Source organism: Barbus barbus, assembly GCF_936440315.1.
Source record: "Barbus barbus genome assembly, chromosome: 18".
NCBI lineage: Eukaryota > Metazoa > Chordata > Actinopteri > Cypriniformes > Cyprinidae > Barbus > Barbus barbus.
In genome coordinates this window covers 3,479,026-3,503,806 of record NC_136746.1, presented here as the reverse complement: position 1 = coordinate 3,503,806, position 24,781 = coordinate 3,479,026, and the positions used below count along the sequence as shown (strand labels likewise).

The 24,781-nt window shown below is 39.1% G+C and overlaps 1 protein-coding gene across 2 annotated transcripts in view; it reads left to right on the top strand.

Annotated features, from left to right (window-relative positions):
* The window catches only part of mlip (muscular LMNA-interacting protein), a 35,608-nt gene that overhangs the window by 1,241 nt on the left and 9,586 nt on the right, over positions 1–24,781 (top strand). The window contains exons 2-11 of one of the 2 annotated variants that reach the window (XM_079439520.1): positions 9,183–9,299; positions 10,265–10,396; positions 11,260–12,987; positions 13,736–13,807; positions 14,293–14,373; positions 14,733–14,816; positions 14,901–14,951; positions 15,414–15,464; positions 16,592–16,636; positions 18,537–18,656. In XM_079439520.1, coding sequence (XP_079295646.1) covers positions 9,183–9,299; positions 10,265–10,396; positions 11,260–12,987; positions 13,736–13,807; positions 14,293–14,373; positions 14,733–14,816; positions 14,901–14,951; positions 15,414–15,464; positions 16,592–16,636; positions 18,537–18,656 — 2,481 coding nt within the window. The remainder of the gene's footprint in view (positions 1–9,182; positions 9,300–10,264; positions 10,397–11,259; positions 12,988–13,735; positions 13,808–14,292; positions 14,374–14,732; positions 14,817–14,900; positions 14,952–15,413; positions 15,465–16,591; positions 16,637–18,536; positions 18,657–24,781) is intronic. The other variant, XM_079439521.1, reaches the window with a different exon arrangement.

Below are 24,781 nucleotides of genomic sequence, written 5' to 3'. Positions count from 1 at the left end.
ACTTACTAGCATTTATGCAAACTTAACTCACTGGCATTCAAACCATGTGGCTTCAGTCTGCTGCCAGATGCATTCTGTTTTTGTTTATCCCGCACTGACTGCAAAGCTCCTCTCAAGACAGCAACATCTGAATCAAACATTAGATAAGTACCTACTGCATATGGTAATTCCAAAGAAGATTTCATACAGCAGGGAATGAAAATAGATGGTTATTTACAGTAAAAACTGATAACAAGATCTGTTATTAGCTTCAAAAGGTCTATAGTCACAATAAATAGTTAAAATAACAAGACGTTAACCCTCTATTTAATGTCTTATATGTTAACAGGACACTACATGTTCTATATAAGTCACTAAGGGGACTTGTTAAAATAAAAAAGAGCTCAACAAATTTTAGTCTTTTAAGATATTCAGTTATTACGTTTATTATGAAATGAACCAGAAATGAACCCTGTGCCAACCTACCCTAGGCTCCCTTATCTCATTTTTCTGTAATCAGAAATTAAAATAATTACTGGACTGGATTCTTGCCAGTCTTTTCATTGTTAAAAATGCCTCTATTTCAAGGCTTTGTGCAAAAAATAAAAACATTGTCACCATATTTTGTACACATAGTGATTGGAGTGTTCTTGCATCCTGCATCTGTCTCTCTTTCTGTCGGGCAGGATTCAAACACAGGTCCTTTGAAGCACAACCACACTGTGTGTTGGAGAGACTTTAATAGTTTTTTTTAATGCCTAAAAAGACATTGTCACCATCAGATTACACCATGCAATATGGTCCATATGCCCCACCTACCGCTGGAGTCGCTGCTAGCCAAATAGGGCTGCAGTTGGGTAGAAATAAATGGATACACTTTATTTTGATAGTCCACTTTAGACATTCTACTAACAATAAGTCACTTTGCAAGTACATGTCAACTAATTCTCATTAATTTGCAACTACATGTCTACTAACTCTCAGAGTAGACTGTTAGGTTAGGTTTAGGGTTGGTAGAATAAATTGACACATACTTACAAGGTTCTCATAGTCAGTATGTTGTATGTTGTGGACCCATCAAAATAAAGTGTTAGAAGATATTAAGCAGACAGTCTACTAATACTATAATGACTGCTAGTTGACATGTAGTTGCAAAGTTACTACCAAAGGACTATCAAAATAAAGTGTTACCGAAATAACTTTAAGGGATATTGTGTGTATATGTAACTGGCCTTACTTACACCACTCTGAATGATGTTTGAACCAGTTGGGCTTACTAACAAGGATGCTAAAGACCCCCCTAAACCTCACTCGCACCTGGGTCACGGCACCAACTCACACTGCATAGAGGATTGAGTGCCAAATCCATTGCCATCCTTCTGCTAGAATGTAGACAAGTCAGAATGTTGCTATGCAACAAAAACAGTGATCGGCTATGGGTGCTTTACCATCATATAGTGATATAGATTAATACATATTTTTTGCAGTATGGCTGTGTCAAAAACATATGTTTTGCAGTATGGCTGTGTCAAAACCTCAACAAATCCAGTTCACAATAAGTCTGATACCAGGCAACATGCCTGAATGGCTAATATAAACACCACAGATAATGAAGGTTGGCTGTAAGAGAGTGATTAGACAGCACAAGACAACCTCCATTTGTTTTCTGTAAAGTTGAAGTCGTGTATAGTTTGTGAAGGAAACAATTGACAGATGAAGCTTTCTTTTCATATATTGATTCATGTTTCTCAGTGAAGTGAACCGAAGTCTTGTTTTGCTGTAAACAGCTCTGACTGAAGTGTCAGCTGTGTTTTATACTCAGATGTCAAATGTCTTGGAAAATGACCTGGCTTACTGTGGAAATACAACTAAAGGTCAATTTAGCACTATTGTTGTTGCAGCCAAATTGTTACTTGATAAACTAAATCTGTGCTGTAAACATAGGGCCAGTTGCATAAACATGGCCACTATGTTAGGACTGTGACTTAAGAACTAGTTTGACCAACAAACAGCAGTTAAACAAGTGGTAACCACTCTTACTTTTCCAATTCAATTTAGACCAGTCTGATTTTTTATGTACCTGACATCAAAAAGACCAGTCTTGAAGAACAAATAAAAAGGTAACACTTTAGTTTAGGGACCAGTTCTCAGAATTAACTAGTCCCTTATTAGCATTCATATTACTAGGATATTGCCTGTCCATTAGTACTTATAAAGCTCATATTACTGTGTTATTCTGCATGACCATATTTTAGATTCCTTATCCCCAATACCAACACTTAATAACTACCTTACTGACTATTAATGAGCAGAAAATTAGGAGTTTACTGAGACAAAAGTGATAGTTAAGTTAACCAAACTAAAGTGTGACCAAAGAATAAAAAATATAAAAATAAAAAATAGATAACTTTTAAAACTAGTCTAAACGGGTGATGCAACTGGTCACAGCTGTAGAGCTGTAGAGCTGCAGAGCCACTGAGCTCAGAGCAGGTTTTGTCCCTTTTGAGTATTTTTAGAAAACTAAAAAATCCAGTCTGTGAAAGCCGCCCAGTATTCAGTGCATTGGGTCTTCATGTTTTGTTGAACTGCTGATCAAGGAGATGCTGGATTTGAGTTCTGTGCTCTGGATAAAACACTATGCTGGGAAACAGCCTGGGACAAACACACCCCTTGCGTGGGTACGGACTGGAAATTTGAGCCGTAAGGAACGGTATGATCCGCATAACACTGTGGGTTACAGAGAGCGAGAGAGAGAGAGAGAGAGAGGGAGATTTTATAGGTGAGTAGGAAATGTCTGCTGAGGCCTTTGACTTTCTTGTGTTTGTTTGTGGCTTTTACTATCACTGTGGTTACACTACACTGTATGTGTGTTAAGGGTGATGATGTAAAAGGTTATATATAGTGAATATAATGTGAAGACTAAAAATCTTTATTTAATGACCTCATGAAATGGGGCAACCACAGGGTGAGATACACGGGAAGGCACATGGATTTTTTTCATAGTCAATAGCCTTGCATTTATGTCATAGTCTGAAGTCTACGAGAAACATGGATGTTTACGAGAACAGTCAAAAACCAGTAAAAATGGTAAAAGTATAAAGAAGATTTTTCACTTTGTAATGCTCACAAAAAAAGATTAAAAAACATGGCTACTTTTGTCAGACCATCAGTGGAGAACGATGTTTTTTGGCAGCAGAATGGTGTACTCACTGCATCTGGCGAAACCTTGACTCTTTCGGGCAAAACCTTGACTTTCTACATGCTATTACTGTGCAGGTGGTATTGAGGTATACTTTGATTGAAGTGATCATTTGATTGGACACAATTTGAATAATTTTGATTTCTTGTTTTCATGCTTTCAAAGTTATATTCGTCATATTGCAGAGCTGTATTAACAGTCATGTTATTTGAAATGTTCAGCCATCTGCTGAAAGTCACAGCATACATGACAATAATTTAGTAGCTACATTGTGAACATAGCTGCTGATTTGCAATGAATGGAATTCAAAGAAGATCTATCAAGAGAAGCAGCCTGATCCACTTATTGCTACGCTCTGTATAATACTTTTGGTGCCACTTTAGCTCTCTGTTTGAACACAAAACACTTTGACAAGAAGCCCATGGCTGGTCTTTAAAGTCTATTTTTATCCTGCATCCATGACAGAAGGAAAGGTTGAATGTCAAAGCCAAAATCAAAGCTGCTCACCTGAGGCTTAACACGATGTACATTCAGAAGAGAGTGCTTATTCGTTCTCATCACCAGTGTCGTGGGCATAAGAGCTTATTATCATCAACAGTAAATTAAGAAATGGCAGTGCGAGAAGGCAACGATTTATTATCAGTAAGGTACAGGAACTCAGTAAAAATGCCGTCCTGTTTTGTAACATCTTTAATTGTTCAAGCATGAGATGACCTGCAATTATCAAACCTTCTATATTGCATCATGTTGATTCCTGTTATTTAGTTGATCCACTCTGACTAATTCCTGACTGGAGGGTTGAAAATCTCCCGCTAAGCTTAATTAGCGATCTTCATTATGAAGATACGCAGGCCTATTGCTTTTAAATTGATGAGAGGCACTGCCAGGCAACACACGGCTGTATCACTTTGCATTCATAACTCTTTTTAAGCCTTCAGATTAGATGCTAAATTATGAGTTAATTCCATTATCTGGCCGTGTATGATGTGCTGTGCATTTTAAGTGATAATTAATGGCTTTTTTAATAGGAGAATCTTTTTGACCTTGTTCTTTTGTCTTGTTTTTAAAAAAAAAAAAAAGAAAAAAAAAGAGTTAAAGTGTTTTGCAATTGACTGTGCGGCAGAAAATATAAATAAAAAAACAAAAAATAATCACTTTTGTAATCATGAACAATAGTAAGATAACTTGCCAGCTCGAGCATAATTGCCCAATTAAATTGCCCTCAATGTAATACTATTCTTGAATAATGAAGGCAAAATCCATTCAAATATTGCACTGGACTTTTTCTCTTGCATTAAAGAAAAAAAAAAAAAAAGAAGAAGAAGAAAAAAAAGAATAGGGATACGTATTACAAAAAGAGAGACACAATTTAGCAAGATGTGAGGGATGTGAATCCAGAGCAAATTTAATATACGATGTGAAGGCAAAGAATCAAGAAACACTGCAGTTGTGTGTATTAATTAAATATATATTGTCTATAAATATATATATATATATATATGTAAATATTTATCCTGTCATACTTTATTCATGCATGAATAAAGGAGTTATAAATGCAGCCAGGAGTTAGCTCAATTTTACTTAAGTCAAGGTGACAAGTTAGTAAATGAATGAATGAATGAATGAATGATGCATTTATATAGCGCATTTATTGTGTATTGCCGTACACCCAAAGCGCTTTACAATCATGTGGGGGTCTCTCCTCAACCACCACCAGTGTGCAGCATCCACTTGGATGATGCGACGGCAGCCACAGGACAACGGCGCCAGTGCGCTCACCACACACCAGCTACAGGTGGAGAGGAGAGAGAGTCATAGAGCCAATCAAGTGTATGGGGATTATTAGGAGGCCATGATTGATAAGGGCCAGTGGAGGGAATTTGGCCAGGACACCGGGGTTACACCTCTACTCTTTTTACAGTATAGTGACGGGGACACTAGGACACTAGGGTGTTAGGACCCACACAGACCACAGGGTGAGCACCCCCTGCTGGCCTCACTAACACCTCTTCCACCAGCAACCTAGTTTTCCCAGGAGGTCTCCCATCCAGGTACTGACCAGGCTCAACCCTGCTTAGCTTCAGTGGGCAACCGGTCTTGGGCTGCAGGGTGAAATGTTGCTGGCATATCAGTCGTAGGAATTAATTGTCAGTTTGTGGCCATGAAATTATGTTTTTGTTTCTTTTTGTATTTTAACATTTGTGTAGTGATTTCTTGATAAATGTCACAGAGCAAGTTTCTGTACTCCTGATTATTTTGGTGTGAGCAGGAACATGCATGTGCTACACTGAAGGCAGTGAATTGATTAAAAACAGTGATCTGACTGGAACCATATGTCCATTAGTCAGTTTTAACATATGATTTCAGCCAATCAGAATCGAGTCTTAGTAAAACCACTGGCAGGTAATATACCATTGTGGTCATAGGTTTACCTAAACCTTGCAGAATCTGCAAAATGTTAATATTTTTTTGAAAATAAGAGGGATCATAAAAAGAGTATGTTTTTGTTAATACATAAATATTGAGTAATTTCTTCTGACAACAAAAATGGAAAAGAAGCGCATCAAGCTTTGTGTGTTTCCAAGCAGGAGTGTGGCTAGGTCTCAATCAGGTCTCTGTGGTTAGGTGTGACTAAGCCTCAGGTTTCATTTTCTGCCTCTCTGTTAGTATTTTATTTTCTTAGTTGAACAACAGTAATTTTAATTGCAATGACAATTTATTTAATATCCAAAGGCTGTATTTTAACATTCCATCTACACAAGCGGGGTAGGTGACCGTTTCTTTGATTGTAATTGGAGGGTTTGTGGGAGTGCAGATCACTATGCAGAATCTCAGCAGAGAACGGCAAGCTCAAAAAGCCATGTGAAATTGCTCAAGGGACCCACTCAGTGTCATTATAGGCAATGATTATAATGGGAGCATTGGTAAGTAGGGTGTTACTCTGCACACTCTGAATATGTGTAGGGCAGGGGTGTCAAAGACACGGCCGGTGCAATGAATATGACAATTGAAGATAATTATGTTGGGTTGCATTTTATATTGTAGTTTGAATCTTAACGTGGAAGAATGTTTTTCACAATTATGCATCTTTCTCTTGAATACGGTCATGGACTTTTAGTTGTTATTTTTATTGTCATGGATTTTTAGTTTTTTTTCACTCGTTTCCTGTCTTCCTGTTTAGTTTTCCTGCCACTCTTTAGTTGTCATGGAAATCTATCTAATCAGCACAGGTGTTCATTATTTTGTGACAAATGCATGGGCAACCCAGTTCATCAGGACAGTATTACCAGACACTCACAGCAATAATGACAAGCGGACAGGACAGGTACATATGATACATTAATACTGACTTGATAAGCCATACAGTTTATTATGGCTAAGCGGTTTAAATGGACCACGTTCACACAGCAGCAGACTATGGTGGTCAGTCCTGCATTTGAGTCCTTTAATACAGTTACATTAACACACAGTTTGCTTATTTATGCATTCTATAACCAACAGAACATTTCGAGACTCACAAATGTAAGTAAATGCGGTTGTCAATCCCAAACACTGACAGTGCTAATGTAGCCATTGGTAATATTCCCTGAATACCAATTTCATATGTAAATGTAATGGAAAGGCCTGTGGAGAATGAAATTAGTAAAGTGCATGCGCTCAATAACACATTTATTGAAACTTTAATTTAATTAGCTTGAGAATTGTATTACGCATAATCATGAATAAATTACATTTTTGGAATTTGCCTATATACTTTTATCAAGTCCATTGTGGGTTCAGTGCATAATTGAACATGTTTACAGTATATCAGTGTCTAAAATGGCTCATGGGCTCAAGCAATCACCAAGCAATGCATAGATTGACGGTCTGTTGGAAACAGTGTTGGAGTGGAGCAATGACAATTTGCCCTCCTCTCTCAAAGTGTGAAATCTGTGAAACGTCCCAAGTTTATGGTATAAACCAGAATGTCAGCTGCCCAACTTCAGAGCTTTTTTAATTAATTCCAAAGCTCTTTAATTTAACAGGAATATCAAAGAAATGAGAAGATATGGCTGATGAAACATATGAACAAGGAAGAAAGAAAGAAAGTGTCATAACTGTGTTGTTGGAACATGGCTTAAAGGCCAGGGCTGTTGTACCAAGATCACAGGCAAAAGTAAATATTACTCTGACTTACATATTGAGATTCACAATGTTTTGAAGGGAATTGGAATCGAGCATAACAATGACCATGCACTTTCTCAGTGCTTTAGGTTTTATAAATATTTTTTCAATTCACTTTCAACTCTGAGACTAACAAAACAATGTTAAACACTTTGATTTGAACATAGTTTATCAAGGAATGGACCACAATGCCAAAAATACGTGAATGACGTAATCAAAAAAAGAACACAAATAACACTGTGTACTGAAAATCTCAAAGATTTGATACCATGAACAAGGCAATCAAGTGATTATTTCATCCTCAAAAAAAAAAAATTATGGTAAAGCACCCATAGCCGATCACATTTTTGCTAGGCAGACTGATAAGAAAGCTTTTATTCCCAGAAGTCATACAAAGCCAGCCAATCAAATTAGAGCTTGTCAAATCAAGAAATTTGATTTGCAGTCTGATGTGCAGTTATGTGCGCACTATGCATCAGACAGTGAATGGATTTTAGGCGGTCTATAGATTGTGAGGTTTAATGTTTCAAAAAGCTGTCTGGAGGAGATACAATTCATGTGAACACCAGAGCAAATAGCAACTTGTATAAAAACAATCTGTCCTAACTAATGGATGTTTATGGATTATTGATGTTGTATAATTAACTTTTTGTTACTCACGCCATCATTTATTGGTCAATTATTGCTATATAATCTTTTTTAAATTAACCCCTTAATCATCACATAAAAATTCAGCAAACTGGTTTGTCACACATATCATTGTTGGTTATGCAGACAAATGCAATGTATGAATTTATTTAACGAACATTTACATTTTAATGGATGTGTTAGAATGGATGATGAAGGAATAGCAGACAACAGCTATACAGCATAGACGGAAACTCCTAATGCACCTTGTAAATTTGGTTCAGAAGCACAGAAATTTGGTTCATGAACAGTGTGCAGAGCCGTTTTTAGTTTGGTCAATTTTCATCAACTTCCATACTTAGTTTTGGTGATTTCAATATTATTCAAAAAAGTGGACAATGGTGATTTTAAAGAATGAGTCATTTAAATTTGCTTAAATCAGGTAGGTATGACATCTGCTAGTAATGACAAACATAACACGTCTCTGTCAAGAGAGCAAGCTAACAATCGTTAATTGTCCGATTTTAAAATGTGAGCAGGAAAGGGCCGTCCCCAACTCCTACATTTATACTCTGAATGGACCGTCTGTTTCTAGCACATTCCAATGAATATACAACAGCTTGAAAGCAATCTGGGAGACCACATATTATCATTCTTAAATCGCTTCATGTCAACGGCAGTGCTTAAGTCAGCAGAAGGTAAACCATTTCTTTTAAAGTTATACTCTATTCTGCCATTTTAGGGGTTGGATGCACAGAACAAATGTGCTATGCATGCATTCTTTACTTACACAAATGTTGTAGGAAATGAAGTGTCAAGCTGTCTTATGTCATCATTTTTAAGGTGGGAAACAAGTATAAAGTTTTGTCACTATTAGCAAGACAGGCACATACTCAGGAGCTCTGTTTACTAAATATATTAAACCGAAATCCAGAAAAGGCGTGATTGCAAAACGAAGAGGTGTAAATGGCTGCAGCGTGATTTAGTAATCACAGCTCTTGATTCGTGTTTCAGAGTGAAGACACCGCCGTTTAGGTATACACTGAATACTCCAATCAGACAATGTGAGGATGAAACATATCTGCTCGTCTGAATACAGCACTCGTTCTGATTCTATCATTTGTTGGTGCAGACAGAGGCCTGATGGCTTTGTTGTTTTCATTTGTTCCTCTGTGTCTACTAAAATCACTTTTATGGTATGTCTATTTTACAGGTCACCACTGTATTTGCAACCAAACTGAAGTCTTTCACCTTTGTGCCACTTCTAAAAAGACAGCCTGGTGAGAACAAGGTCTGGAAAAAGGTATTTAAGGCAAGCAGACCAAACAAGGTGAGAACTACTCTTGAGACAGCTCAGTATGGTTCCTGTTATGTATGCCATACTGTGTGCTTCAAAAACATGAGAGGAAAAACATTACAGTGCAAGGAACAGGTTAATTATTTACTTTGTGCTGTTCCAAACCCATGTGCTTTTCCATAGAACATGAATGTTTTGAAAATTTTAAAGAATCTTTACGCAGCTCTAACCGTATAATTACAGTTCATGTGAACGAGCTTAAAAATAGCACTATAGAAGTGTCATAAAATCAGTCCGTATCATTTATGTGCTAAATTCCAAGTCTTCTTAAGTCATGCAGTAACTTTCTGTGAAGAAAGTTGGTGATGAGTTTTTGACTCAAGGTCTGCATATAAAGTCACACCAGAGGTGTTCTGCTGGGTTCAGGACTTGGCTTTCTGCAGACCAGTCAAGTTCTTCCACACTGACTCAATCAATCATGTCTTTTTGAACCGTGCCTTACACACAGAGACACTGTCATGTTAGAATAGAAAAGGGTTCTGTCCAAACTGTTGCTATAAAATTAGAAGCACACAATTCCCTAGAATATCATTATATGCTTAAACATTAAGATTTGTACTCATAGAAATTACTAAAGTAGTCAAACATGTTCATTAGAAGGGGGTGACCCAATACTTTTGGCAATATAGTGTGTGTGTGTGTGTGTGTGTGTGTGTGTGAAAGCGAAAATGTGAAAGGCATTTGCTGAAGGGCTTACACAATCAGGGTGGGTCATGTGCACTTGCATGTGAGCAATACATGAGGGACATGGACTTCTGGTAAAAAGATGTACAAGCTGGAAGGGGAAACACACGCACATATAAATGCATTCAGTAACCCTCTTATATCGTCAAGATGCTCAGGAGCTAGAAATAGCCATCTGTAGCAGAGGCCTGCTTTGGGACAGCTGCCGTTTCAGATTTGGTATCGCATCGTAACTTTTCCTGTTCCATTGTCAGACTTCACAAGAGCCAGGGGACACTGAGAAAAGCATGTCGGAAGAGGGTGTCTACAAAGCAGAGGTTGTTTACGTCCAAGACCCTGAAGAGGGCCAGCTTGAAGAAATGCTCAAGAACACCACTCAGAGTGAGGTGAGTGTTTTGGTACATTCTGTCTAGGGGCATTCACAAACTCCTGATGAAACTGTTCTTTAACTCCCTGCTGTAACTCTCTCTTTAAAATTGCATATTATAAGTATGTAATGACAAAATGACTGACCAGGAAATAAGTTATTGAAGCAATGCATTTTCAAGAAATACAGTAATTTAGAGACAAATTACTGTTTGTAGAGTGCAGCTTAATTATTTGAGTTGCTTTGGGATGACTTCTTAATATCTTTTAATGGGATACATCATGATATTAAATATGCTGGTCACACATGGCTGTTTTCTGTGTTGATCAGAGGTACTTGCGATCCCTTGTTAATTAAAAACACACATTAGTGTGCCTAAAAGTAGATCAAGTTCTGAGCGAGCAACTGATGGATAGGAATGTTTATTGTGTCTAATTTATCTGTGCTACTAATGTCTATTAGACGCTTAAGATGTCTAATAGAAGCTTAGGCTCTTGCCTAAGGCAAGCCAAATTGGGTTGCTTAAACAAAGATTATCATTCCAAGTGGTGCTGGAATTATAAACTTCATATTTAAGATTAGATTTCCAAAAGCATGACTGAATCTGCTTGTCTGAAATTTGCATTGGTCAACAGGTGCCAACATAACAGTGTATTGCAACAAAAGTTACAATTATCGTTCGCATGGCTAAGTGTCACTTGAAGCTGAGAAATGCTTCTGATGCAGCAGAAACTTTAATGTGTAGATAGTCTTTCAATATTGACTATAAAAGCAAACAGGCCCATTAATAAACCCCATGTGGTCTTTATGTTTTGAACAATTTGCAGAAAATAATAATCAGACGTCATTGCAATCATTGCTTTAATTTTCTTTCTTTCTCAGATTCAGTCAACTGAAAAGTTAAGCCTTAAACCACTCACCACGCTAGCTGTTCCTCACACAGAATCTGGTAGCATAACCACTGAGCCTAGCCCAGCCACCATGGAAACCACTGATAACAAACACCCTGGCATTTCTCAGCTAGGCTTTCACAACACTTCAGAGGCTGCTGAGGTCAGCTCAGGTCTGTTTTTAAATAGCTCATCTCAGAGAGAGGAGGCTCTTAGCCCTGCCAGCTCCGTGGATTTTTTCACTTCCCCTGCTTCTTCTAAGGAGTCTATTCTCTCCGAGGGCTGGGACAAGGAGAGGAGCTGGTCAGGGCTCCATATGTTCTCCCGGGATGGTTCTCCTGGTCCCTTTAGTGGCACGGTTTCCCCATGTTCTTCCATAAGATCCGGGGCCTTCACACCCTCTGTGTTGAGAATCAAGCGGCACTCCTTGGCTCCAGGCTCCAGTCTGCTGCAGATGTCATCTGCTTGCGAAACACCCTGCTGTGACAGTGGGGCAACCTCACCCTGTCCTCTTACGCCGCGTGCCCGGCACAGACTCCCTCCGACCCAACTCTCCCTGTTAACGGCCATCCTCAGGAAAGGTCGTCTGCCTGTCCTGTCCTCTGCTTTTCAAAGACCTTACACACCCTGCTGGCCCATCAGCCCAGTTAACATGTCCTCCTGTTCAGCATGCTCAGCTGCCTCTTCTGTTGAACCCATGAACGTCTCCAAAGCAAAGTCTTGTACCTCCATAGATAGACCCCGTACTGAGTCTTACCAGGTTTCAAAGACACAACTATGGAAACCAGACCATAGTTCTCTTTCAGTATCATCAATGGTCAGGACACCTAATGAAACCCCACTGACAAAACCACCAGAAAGGCTTGAATCATGTCGACATTTCACCAGCACTACAAAACACAGCCCTTCACCAAGCTTACCTACAGTCCAGGCTGCCAATTCTCACCTATCGAAATCAGGTCACGAAGGAAATCGTTTACCGACAGTTCCTAGCTCTCTTTTGTGCAACTCCCTGTCCCGGATGAACTCCTCATCTCCTAAATCAAGCTCTCTGTCTTGCTCCAGCACCGAGAACCAGAAAAATCCATCAGTGTCAGTGGATCGCCCCGCATCTATAGAACCAAACAAACCTTTAGCATCCTTAAAGCAGAATGATGAAACAAAATCCCATGATAGGTCTGAAAAATATTCACTGGCACTAAAACAGGGTCAGAGATCATCTGATATCTCCAATGCACCGTATCTGAAAGATGGAGGAAGTTCGTCTGACAATTTAGACACCTCAGTATCAAAACCTGCACAAAATTCATGTAAATCTTCCTCCTTTCCTGCTGTGAAACACACAAATGAATCGCATAGTAATTCCATATTTCCTGTTTTAAGTCACAAGGAGAGTAAACAAAACACTCTTTTCCAAAATGGTGGCAAAAGTGATGTCGAAAGAGTGCTCCTATCATCCCCGGCTTTTAGATTGTCTCCCTCTCCCAGACCCGTAGGTCTTACCCACCTGTACTACACACCTCCAGCCTCTCCTGCTTGTCCCCCAGTCCACCCAAACTCCCGCTCCTCCACCCCAGACCGCTGCACCCTCTCGCCCTCCCCAGCCATCCCAAGCCGTCAACTCTCCCCCTCACCCTCATACTCCTTCTGTTCATCACCCTCTCCGTCCCTATGGGGCAGCACACCAGACTGTGCAGATGGGGACTGTAAAAATAGAAAGGTAGAGTGCATGCCCTTTCGCCATTACCTGCATACAACTTGCATGCTCTACTGCTGAGCATTGACATTCATTCAATGAGTGGCATGCATTCTCAATCACAGCCTCCCACATTGCTGGGAAACATGATATGCATCATACTCATGCAAGAACAGTAAATCTTTGGCAAAGGGCATGTTTTGCATTTTGCATGTTTTGTGTTTGCTTGTGATCTTGGTTTAGCCAATAGTTGCATGATTTACCGCAGAAGATATAGTTGCACAGCTATCTGTTGGCAGAACTGCAGAAGTTATTACCACATAACATACAGACTGAGATATGGTAAACTGATGGTGTGTCAGTTGATGGCAGTCAACAGGCATGCACTGAAAAAAGTCAAACAACCATGGCATTTATTTAAAGTGCATTTTTAGAGGGGTTTATATTTTATGAAAATCATGGTTTCAAGTTTAAACATAGACATTATTGTGGAATTTATTAGTTCTGGGTGTAACAAATTAGAGTTGTAAGTTGTTTTAAAGTGATTTATGTATGTGTGTGTGTTTTTTTTTTTTTTTTTGGCTTTTTATGTTCATTCATTTAATCATTTTTTTCTATCGGGTTCCAATAAGGAGAAATAAATTTTCGAAAAATGGTAATATCACAGTTTTTTTTACTGTCTTATTGTGATATGACTGTTTTTCACAGCTGTGGATTGTTTAATTCTGCTTTTGACTTTCTTTGACTTCTAAATCATTCTTTCCTAATATAGAATTACAAGATCAAATCCACCTACAAGGCACTCGCTTCTATTCCCACAAATACTCTGCTCCTGGAACAGCAGGTGAGCTGCTTTATCTAATTGCTCTAAATGACAGCTATTATTTAGTGTACAATTAATAATTGGATCTCATTCGCTGTCGGTATAAGCCATTATATGGCTGCTGTTTTTTCAGATTCCATACAATTGTATAGTCGTTAAAGAGGGTCATTGTATGCTAATGGAGGAGGGTGAAATCATTGGGTTTTTCTCTCTGTTGATGGACAGCAGAATGAAATTGCTCATAAATGGTCAAAAGGAATCTTAACAGAGTGAGCAGAATGACTCATCCACATTGCATACCTCATTAAACATTATAGTAGAGGTTAAAATGTCCTGGACAGACTCAGATATAGTGAGATAATCAGTATAAGAAGAGAACACACTCACCTTTGGGATTTATCTGCTTTAACAACTCCTTACTACCTACCCACTTGTTAAGGTCAGGACTATCCAGCCTGAGAAGATTAATGTGTCATCTGCAACTCTTAATTTTCCCCTTTCTGAAGGCTATAGATGAAGAGGTCAACAAGAAAGAGGCGTCATTTAACCCCGCAGACAACTATTCTTGGGAGGACCCACATGCAGAGGTAGACTGAGACCCGAACACCTGAAATGGGTGATATGACAGAATAAAGTGGAGTGACAGCTAGAAACTGTAGAGATTTTGCTATATTATGGTATATTTTGGTTTTGGTTTTCCTCGGAATGTCATATAAAATGAAGTAGCTAATCAAGATACCCCTGCTCTACTGTGTAGGGCCAAAGCACTCTCAGGGTGGGCCAGACAGATGAGGCTGTGTTTGACAATGTGAACCTGATAACTTATCTTTTAATTTACACCCATTGCAGATTTAGTAATGAAATACCATTAATTTGTGAAATATTCAATGTTCTGGATTATCCCAAACTATAGGCATTAGTGTGACGCGTTCTTCTCTCTGTGCAGATGTGCTCTCCTGCGCAGCTGCGTCAGCAGACTGCAGAACTGTACGCAACCATCGATGAAGTCCTCGAGGACTCGATCCAAAGAGTGAGCTGTCACCAAAACACATTCTGCACATAAACAATAATCCATTTATGCACCAATCTTCATGTTTTAATCCATTTTTTCCAGAGTCAATCAGACCATGTGAACAAACCCAATGTAGCAGCAGAGGCATCAAGAGTATGTAATTAAAGATTAACACTGGGAATTATCTCATCTTTATTTTGCAATTGCATTCAGTAAAACAAATTATAGGAATAAAACATTTCTTGATTTTGTACAGTGTAAGTGTCTTCACAAAGACCAAAACATTGCCATGACTGAACTATAAAATTGTCTCACCCAGGAGAAAATAAATAAATAAAAATGAATAAAAAATAAATCAATAGAATAGATTGTTATTTAAGTTTTTTGTAAGTGCTACAATTTGCTGATTATTTTCAAAAAGACCTCTGTTAGCTAAATGAAGACTTCAGTCCTCTACTCTGAACAGTCTTAGCCAGGTACCTTTTAGCCCCTGCTGCTCAAACCCAGCTTGCCATTTTAATTATGTCCACTGTGCTTGCTTTGAAAAGTGTGCACTTTCCAGCTGCTGAGAGCTTCCTTAACTCATTCTTTTTCTTTTATTCTGAACTACTGAAGCCACAGACGTCATCACCATCTCCAAAACTATTGGGACGGGAAACAAGATATGTACGTTTTTCCATTCATTTTTGATCTCTGTACATATTTTACACTCAGACTTCATACGAAGGCAGCAAATCTGAGAAATCATTCATTATAAAAACTCTCTGAGTATGAGTTCTGAAAATTTTCTTATTTTGCAGTATTTCATGCTGATATGCCAGCTCGGGGCTCTAGAAATATTGCTAACACTTTGACAACATGTGAAATTTGCTTTAGCCCATTTTCAGAGCCAATTCTATTAGTCAAACTATTTTGTTATGCCAGTAAATCTGAGAACGCAAGCCAATCTAGAGACCAGATTTGATATTTTACACCTAGATTTTAGGCAGAAGTATAGCAAACAGATCGGCTGCACAGTCTTTCATGTCAACATGATGTGCTTTTTGTATAATGCAGTATGTACAACCACAATTATATGTTTGCATTTTATTAGCCACCTTTTTTCCTGCTGTTCACAACCATGTCAGAACAGACCTGGCTGCAACCCATTTTGGGGTTTCAACCCACCAGTTACTCTCAAAAATGTCTGTAGCCTTCATAGTATTCATTCAGATCCAATCCCTTTGTATTTAACCCGCAGCATATGGCACAGCACTAGAATCACAGAAGTGTAAAACAATACAATTCAACTATAAATTGGGTGTTTTTACTATTGCTAGGATCTTCCAGCCATGTTTAATTCTTCCTTTGTTTTTACAGTAAGGCTTGAAATAAGGTGGCTTTTGTGAGGTTGCAGGTTTTCTAACCTTTACTGAGGTATTCATTTTATAATAATGGTATTTTAGACCCTGTTTACATTCTGAGAGCAGAATTTCATCTCGTCTGGACAATTGGAGCAAATTTTCTTGTCATACACAAATGGCAGGATTTGTGTTAGTTTGTTCTGTTTGTTCCACAGGTTTTGGCAACAGGATGATTTTAAGGGAATATTACAAACTCTGAAAAGATTACAGACTTAATTATAGGGGTCCATAGCTGAATAATATGAAATAAAATCAATAATATTAATCACTTCTCATAATATTACAATTAAGAGGTTATTGTGGGAGCATGTGTTTCTAAACTATGTCCAGATAGCATGTCAAATGTAAAATAATGTTTAATATTCACAATTTTATTAATTTCCCCCCTAGGCAAGCTCTCCTTTTCAAACCTCTGTAACTACTGAAAAAACTCTGGTAAGCAATTGATTTTTATTTAAATGAATTTGAGCTTCATATTTATTTGCATTGAAAATAAACCTCAGTTTTTGCTACATTACATCGTTCAGTAGATACGGAGTGATGATTTTGTAAAAAACAAAATGTGTCTATATGTACAAAATACAGTTAGGTTGATCAGAGAAAGCACTGGAAAACCTTTCTTTGTAGTTTTGTCAGTTGAATAAAGGTTAAGCAGAATTAACAGCAGAATTAACAAAAACATATTGCATTTTACAAAATGTCCCAACTTTTAATTTTTTTTTACTTTACATTCATTTACACAGTTTAGGGATATGTTGTAGATTTCAAAGCAGCTTTAATTTATTTTTATTTTTTGCTATCATGCATTGGTCAAGACTGAAGCCATGTTATTAAAGCAATTCACACATTCAGCAATACAGAAGCCTGTAATTTTTCATTGCTTTTATCCAAAATTCGTGAACCCTTTTGTCTTTCAGTCACTGTACTGTATATTTTCATCACAGTTTTAATGCTAATTTTATTGTAAAAATACCACCAAGATTTGATGTAATTACTGCAGAAATGCAATAATGCATCATTCATCATTCATTTAAAAAACAAAAAACATATAGACATATATTTTGTACATATAGACACATTTTGATTTTGATGACTGCAGAACTCCAAAAAATTGAAACAGAGGCAAAATAAAAGTGAAAGGACTATCCAAGTTAAACTGTTTTGAAACATTCGACAATAAGCAGATGAACTGGTAATAGGTGAGGAGATTCACAAAAAAGTATTTGTCTTATACGACTGTGCACCCAACTTAATGAGAGAATTGTCAAATCGTTCAAAAATAAAATTTCTCGGTGCAAGAAGATTGGATAGGATTTTTAATAATATTGTGAAAATATTCAGGAAATCTGGAGAAATCTCAGTCAGTATAGAGTAAGGGAGGAAACCTCTGTTGAATGTGTGTAACCTTCAAACTCTCAGATAATTGCATGAGAAACCATCATGCTACTGTGTTAAATAGAGCCATATGTGCTCAGGAGTACTTCAGAAAACCATTGTCATTTAACAGGCTGCCGCTTCATCAAGAAATGCAACTTGAATCTTTGTTATGCAAGAAGAAATCCATACATCAATCCTATGGAGAGATGCTGCTGAGTTCTCAGATGATCCGACAGACAGTGGAAATGCGTGCTGTGGTCAGATGAGTCAGCTTGTTGCAGCTTGTTTTTGGGGGAAAAAATACAGACATTAGACATTGAGTTTTCTGTGTCAAAAACGAAGAGGACCATCCAGACTTCTGTCAGTTCCACAGGATGGTTGACGTGTGAGAAAGTACTGTTGAGGCATATATTTGGACTGTACAGTAGCATCTGCTGCCATGAAAATGACATATTTTCCCGGGAAATCTGTGGTCATTAGACTGAGACACTGTAAGGCCTCATTCTGCACGTGCAACGACAGCGTGGTTCATAGATGTGAATGTGCTTGACTGGCCTGTCTGCAGTCCAGATCTGACTCCTATTAAAAATGTCTGGCATATTATGAAGAGGAGAATAAGACAACGATTACCTCGGACTGTTGAGGCTGGTGAAGTCTTGTATCAAGAGAGATTAGGCAAAAAATCCACTTGCAAAACTGCAGCAATCTCCTCAGTTCAAAAATGATTAAAAGCAATTAAAAGGAAAGGTGATGTAAGATTAGATTTTTTAACAGAGCTTTAGAGGAAATCCCAGGATTCATGCAATTGAAAGATGTTCCATGTTAAAATATTCTTGAATTTAACTAATATATTAAATTGCTGATCATTGCTAAAGCTGTAGCAGAGGGCAGAGCACAAAGTTCTAGACATATACTATGTGTTGGCTATAGAGATACTGATTTTGTTTCTTTGTCTTAGACAAAGCCTGGAGTTATTAGACCAGTTATTGCAACATCCAGATTTACAGATGATGAAGAATTCCACTCAAATCCTTTCAAGAGCCTTCAAGAGAACAAATCCAATCGCTACCAATACAAGGTGCGTTTCTTTAAATTGTATAGAGAACAAAAACTCAACATCAGACTAACAACATATCATGGACAAAAATATTGGCACCCTTGGTAAATACAGTCAAAGAAGGCTGTGAAAATTAATCTGCATTGTTAATCCTTTTGAACTTTTATTTAAAAAATTCACAAAAATCTAACCTTTCATTGGATAATAAGAATTTAAAATGGGGGGAAATATCATTATGAAATAAATGTTTTTCTCTAATACACATTGGCCACAATTAACGGCACCCTTTTATTCAATACTTTTTGAAACCTCCAATTGCCAGTTTAACAGCTCAAAATTATCCCCTATAATGCCTGATGAGGTTAGAGAACACCTGACAAGAGATCAGAGACCATTCCTTCATCCAGAATCACTCCAGATCCTTTAGATTCCCAGCTCCATGACAGTGCTTCTTCCATTTTTCTTCAACAATGTTTCATTAAATCAAAGATTATAGAATACAAAAAGGTATTGAGGCGACCAGGATCTATAGCACAATGTTTATGTGTTTCTTTCCACAAAGGATGGATCTGTTTAGCGGATCAAACACTGTACCTATGCTAATATGATGCTTCCAACACGCTTGGGTCAGAAGTTTCCGATCGATAAATCCAGCACCCGCAGGTGGTTTCATTTGTAGACGGTCCGGATTTATTGCTAAGACTTTTACTTTTTAAAGAATTGATCTGATTTATGTTTGCTTCACTAGGCTATTTTCAAATTTAACTTCACAAACGCGCGCATTTTACTATTATGGCCTATCCTTACGTCGTAAACATAACATTAATTGTGGGTGGGAGTAACAGAAAAGACGGATCATCATTTTGACAAGCGTGAAGTGGGAAATAAGAAACAACCTATAACTGACCATGAACACAAGCTTTTCATATTTTTAATAAATACGTAAAGTTACAGTGAAATAAGACATTTATTATTATTGTTTAATAAATTACATCCATTTGGAAAATTACCAACTTCTCATTGGGTGGGCCATAGATGAAAGTGGGTGGGCCCGGGCGTCATGTTTAGCTGCTTACATCTTACCTCAGCTCGCATTCAAGTCGGGCGCAGCTCAGCGTCTGTGAACAGTAAATCCCGCCTTCTACACTTTGATTGGCTATTTCAAAAATGTTGACATTGACGAGCGCTTTTTAGCCGCTGCACTGAGCCCAAGCACGCTAAATTAATTATAATTTTTTTAATGAAATGGGCCGCGCAGCCTGGGCCATTCGTCTGGGCCGATGGAAGGATATACGTACATTTACTACAATCAATTTTTACATATTACGCAAAGGGCCAGCCCACATTGTACAGCGGCCCACTGGGAAAACTCCCGGTGCTCCAGATGGCCAGTCCACCACTGGTTGGAAGATCCAAACATGGCCCATTATAAGATATCTAACAGAGTCAGTCACATTTTGATTTTTTTATCTGTTGGTATTTGATAGAATCCATGATGCCATGTGTCTAAACAAGATGTCCAGGACCTCCAGCAGAAATATAGGCCCACAGCATAAAAACTACAGCAGTATATTTCATTGTACACATGGGGTACTTTTTATCCCTGTGTTCACCAAACCCATCTTGAGTGTTTACTGCTAAAAAGCTAATTTTTTAGTTTCATCTGACCATAGAAGCCAGTCCCATTTAAAGTTCTAATCGTATCTGATAACTCAATATGCTGGAGTTTGTTTTTGGATGAGCTAGGAGAATTTTTCTTGAAACCCTCCCAAACAACATGTGGTGATGTAGGTGCTGTTTGACAATTTTTTTTAAGGTTTTCTGACCCCGAGACTCTTTAGTCACTCAAACTGTCCTTCTCACTGTGTATTAGGACAATATAGACACATGTCCTCTTCCAGGCAGTTTCGTAACATTTTATGTTGATGGGAAATTCTTAATTATTGCCCTGATGGTGGAAATGGGAATTTCCAAAGCCACTTCACTAATTTGTGAAGCTCAATTATCTTTTGCTGCACATCAGAAATATATTCTTTGGTTTTACTCATTATGATGGATGATTAAGGGAATTTGGGCTTTGTTTTCCCTCCTATTTATATTTCTGTGAAACAGGAAGCCATGGCTGCATAATTTCATGTCCATAATCACCCTGGAGTGCTCAAAATTGTGAATATGAATGGGAATATACTTCAGAAATATTTTATCATAAGAATTTCTAGGTGTGCCAATAATTGTGTCCAACGTGAATTTGAGAAAAAACATTTATTTCAAAATGATATTTCCCCCCATTTTAAATTATTATTATCCAATGAAAGGTTAAAGTTTTGTGAATTTTTTAAAATGAAAGATCAAAAGGATTAACAATGCAGATTAATTTTCACAGCCTTCTTTGATCATATTTACCAAGGGTACCGATATTTTTGGCCATGATTGCATGTTCATGTTATCGCATACAGAATGAATGTGGGGATGTGTGTGTGTGTGGGGGGGGGGGGGGGGGGGGGTTGGGGGGTATGCTTCATGTATGCTTCATGTTGCATATAGTTATGGTCCATTTCTTGAGCAGTTAGCCAATGCATAAAAAGGGGTTTATATATGCAACATATGCAAATTACACCACATGAAGGGGGTCATTATAGAAGACTGTAGATTGTAGACAGATAAGTTAAATTTTATACAATTTAAATGGGTTCATATGCATCTCCTTTTGCCTATTAGCTCCATATAATTACTTCTGCATTAAACTGAAAGGTAATTTAGTTTGTCGCAGCATTCTGTTCTTAAAAAAATAAGCAAAACTATATATCTATCAGTCTGTCTGTATGTCTATCTGTATATAAATGAATAATACAATGTCCAGGTCTTCCATTATCTGTTGGGGGCTTATATCAAGAAAAAGGGAAATCAATGGGTTGTCATTCCATTTAAAAAGCCACTAGAAGTGATTTTTCAGAGTTGCTGCTGGGTTGGGTCTATTCCCAGCGGGATCAGGAAGCACATGTATCACTAGAATCCAATGTCATGTGCAGTTCCCCCCATCAGTACATCTATAAAACTCATACGATAAGATAAGACTCTTATTGACCGAACATATGCCTCTAGAAATCTCATAGAGACCAACTGCTTCCTAAAATTCATATGGGCATGGTTCTAGTTTGGTGTCATTTGTATGTCAATTGTATTTGCTTATGTGAGGGGAATTTTTTATTTATTTATTTTTGGTGAGAGCAGCTTCTTATTTTCCCCAGGATCACACATCACTATAAAGAGGTTGTTTACTGCTACAAATTGATATAGCACCTTGCATCAAACTAGTTATAAATGCAGATTAACCTAAAAAAAATGGCATCCAGTTTTTTGGATATTTTTCACATGAAGTGCTCTTTTCATCTGACAGCCTATTCAGCTGTGACTTTAATCATGCAAACTAATTATTTTTCCATTGAGTTAAATCTTACTGCTATTTTCAAAACAGCTACTGTTTATAATTGTACAACAATGGGATTGTACAACAATGATTGTTTGTTCTGTTAACAGCATGGACAAATGGGAAAAACAATGATGGCCAAAAAGCCTTTACTTTTACTTTGGGGTACAAGTGTAAATGCAACTAATACTATATTAAATACAGATTCACTTGCATTGAGTAACTTGCATAGTTTGACCACAATGTGTTTAGTCTCAATGTCACAAAGTGCCCTTTGTGTCTGCCATGCACCCTATGATGTACACTTACGCAGAGCTTGCACTCAGGTGGCGGTGCAGCAGACTCACACATTGTGAATGAATGAATGATGCATTTATATAGCGCTTTTATTGTGTATTGCCATACACCCAAAGTGCTTTACAATCATGTGGGGGTCTCTCCTCAACCACCACCAGTGTGCAGCATCCACTTGGATGATGCGACAGCAGCCACAGTACAACGGTGCCAGTGCGCTCACCACACACCAGCGACTTCCCTGGTGGAACTTTACTGGTGGAGAGGAGAGAGTCATAGACCCAATCAAGTGGATGGGGATTATTAGGAGGCCATGATTGACAAGGGCCAGTGGAGGAAACCCCAGGACACCGGGGTTATACCCATACTCTTTACGAGAAGTGCCATGGGATTTTTAGTGACCACAGAGAGTCAAGACCTCGGCTTAACATCTCATCCGAAAGACGATGCTTTTTACAGTATAGTGTCCCCGTCACAATACTGGTGCGTTAGGACCCACACAAACCACAGGGTGAGCACACCCTGCTGGCCTCACTAACACCTCTTCCAACAGCAAGCTAGTTCCCTTCCAGGAACTCGAGCTGCGTCGAAAATGCTAGGGGAACGTCTTCAGTGTGACTGCGCTCTGAACCAGAGTGTAATCTGTCCAATGGATGGGCGAGACGTCATAGGTGGGTTAGGTCACCGACAGGGAAGCATGAAAGCACGTGCGGTGGAGCCGGCGTTTGCTTTTTGTCATTCAGCAACCGCTACTCTGTCTGTGTGTCTGTCGATTTGTGTTGTGAGTCTTATTTATTTATTTATTTAGTGTTGTTTGTCCTAGCACAATCACTTGAATTAGGCTCCAGCAATATGTGCAAGCACTTGGGCGATAGCAGATCGCATTACAGGCTGTGTGTTCCTCCCTGCACACGTTATATCACTGCTGGGGATACACGCAGTCTGTGTGTGGTCTGCTTGAGAGCAGAGCACGCAGATTCAGCTCTCGAGGGAGCTGACTGCCCGTTTTGTGAGCTTTTTTCATTGCTTATGCTTGCTCTCGGAAGGCTCTCTTTAAGGAGTGAGCTTTCACTAGCTTGGAATGAAGACAGGGGTGAGCCCCTATCTTCTTCCCTTTCCTAAGACCTGTCTTCCTCCTTGGAGGTGGACGCGTCAATGAAACTGTGTATGCTTGTGCATATTATGAATGAGATCGGCGCGCAGTCAGCTCAAAAAAAAAAAAGGGGCTGATTGTGCTTCTCCCCGCTGTACATCTCGCATTCCCGCCCCTTCTGAGGCACGGCGGCGAGTGAGATTGCGGGGATCGCAACGTGGATCTGGCGAACGGGTTGGAGACGGGTTCGCCCTATCTCCTCCTGCATTCCCCAGATCTAGTGCTCTCGCTCGTGGAAGCCTGCGTGTGCGGTTCTTCCCCCTTTGAGTGAGAGCTCGCTGCTGCAGCGTGCATTGCCGAGGCAACGCATGCATTACAGGTGGTCCCCGGGCGCCGCAGCATAAAATGGCTGCCCACTGCTCCAGGTGTGTGTTCACGGTGTGTGTGTGTGTTCACTGCTGTGTGTGTGCACGTTGGATGGGTTAAATGCAGAGCACGAATTCCGAGTATGGGTCACCATACTTGGCAGTATGTCACTTCACTTAATTACGTAATTCTCATTCATATCAGAAGCGATGCCCCAAGTGGAACAGATGCTCGCGAGCTATCTGTCCCCTTGCATGGCGTTGTCTCTGAAGGCTCGTGGCTGCAGGTCAGGCTGGTGCGTGTCTGCACACCATGGCAGTGTTACAGGCGCACCAAGCTGACGTACTTGCTTAGAGAGCTGGATGAGTGATAGGGGCTCAATTTGATTGAAATATAAGCTGAGCTCCCTAGAAACGCTGTCTGTGGTTGACCCTATCTGACATGAAGTAGAAGATAGGGTCTTCCTCATGGACGCCCCGCTTGTGCCCTCTGGCCTGTTCGGTGACGCCATCAATTCCGTCGTTGACAGGTACCAAGAGACCTGTATACAGGCGGCAGCGATTCAGCGTTTTCTCCCTCGCCTATCTCTAGGGCAGAGCGGGTTACACCTCATTATCTCGAGAGACTGGTTCCCTTAGTAGACCATTTAGGCAGCGTGTAAACTACTGCCAAATGGATCTCATTGGGTCCTGTATGCCGCTGCCTTTCAACGGGGCGTGTGCCCCGAGCAGGCTCTGATCATAGAACAGGAAGTAGACACTCTCTTGAGGAAGGAGGCCTGTTCTTACGGAAGAGAGTCCGGGTCCTACAGCCGATGCTTCATTGTTCCAAAGAAGAATGGTAGATCTGCGTCAGTTGAACCGCTCAGTCATGTGACTGAAGTTCAGGGTGCTTACACTCATCAGTCGTGTCTCAGGCCAAGTCCGAGGACTGGTTTGTCACGATAGATCTAAGGACGCAAATTTT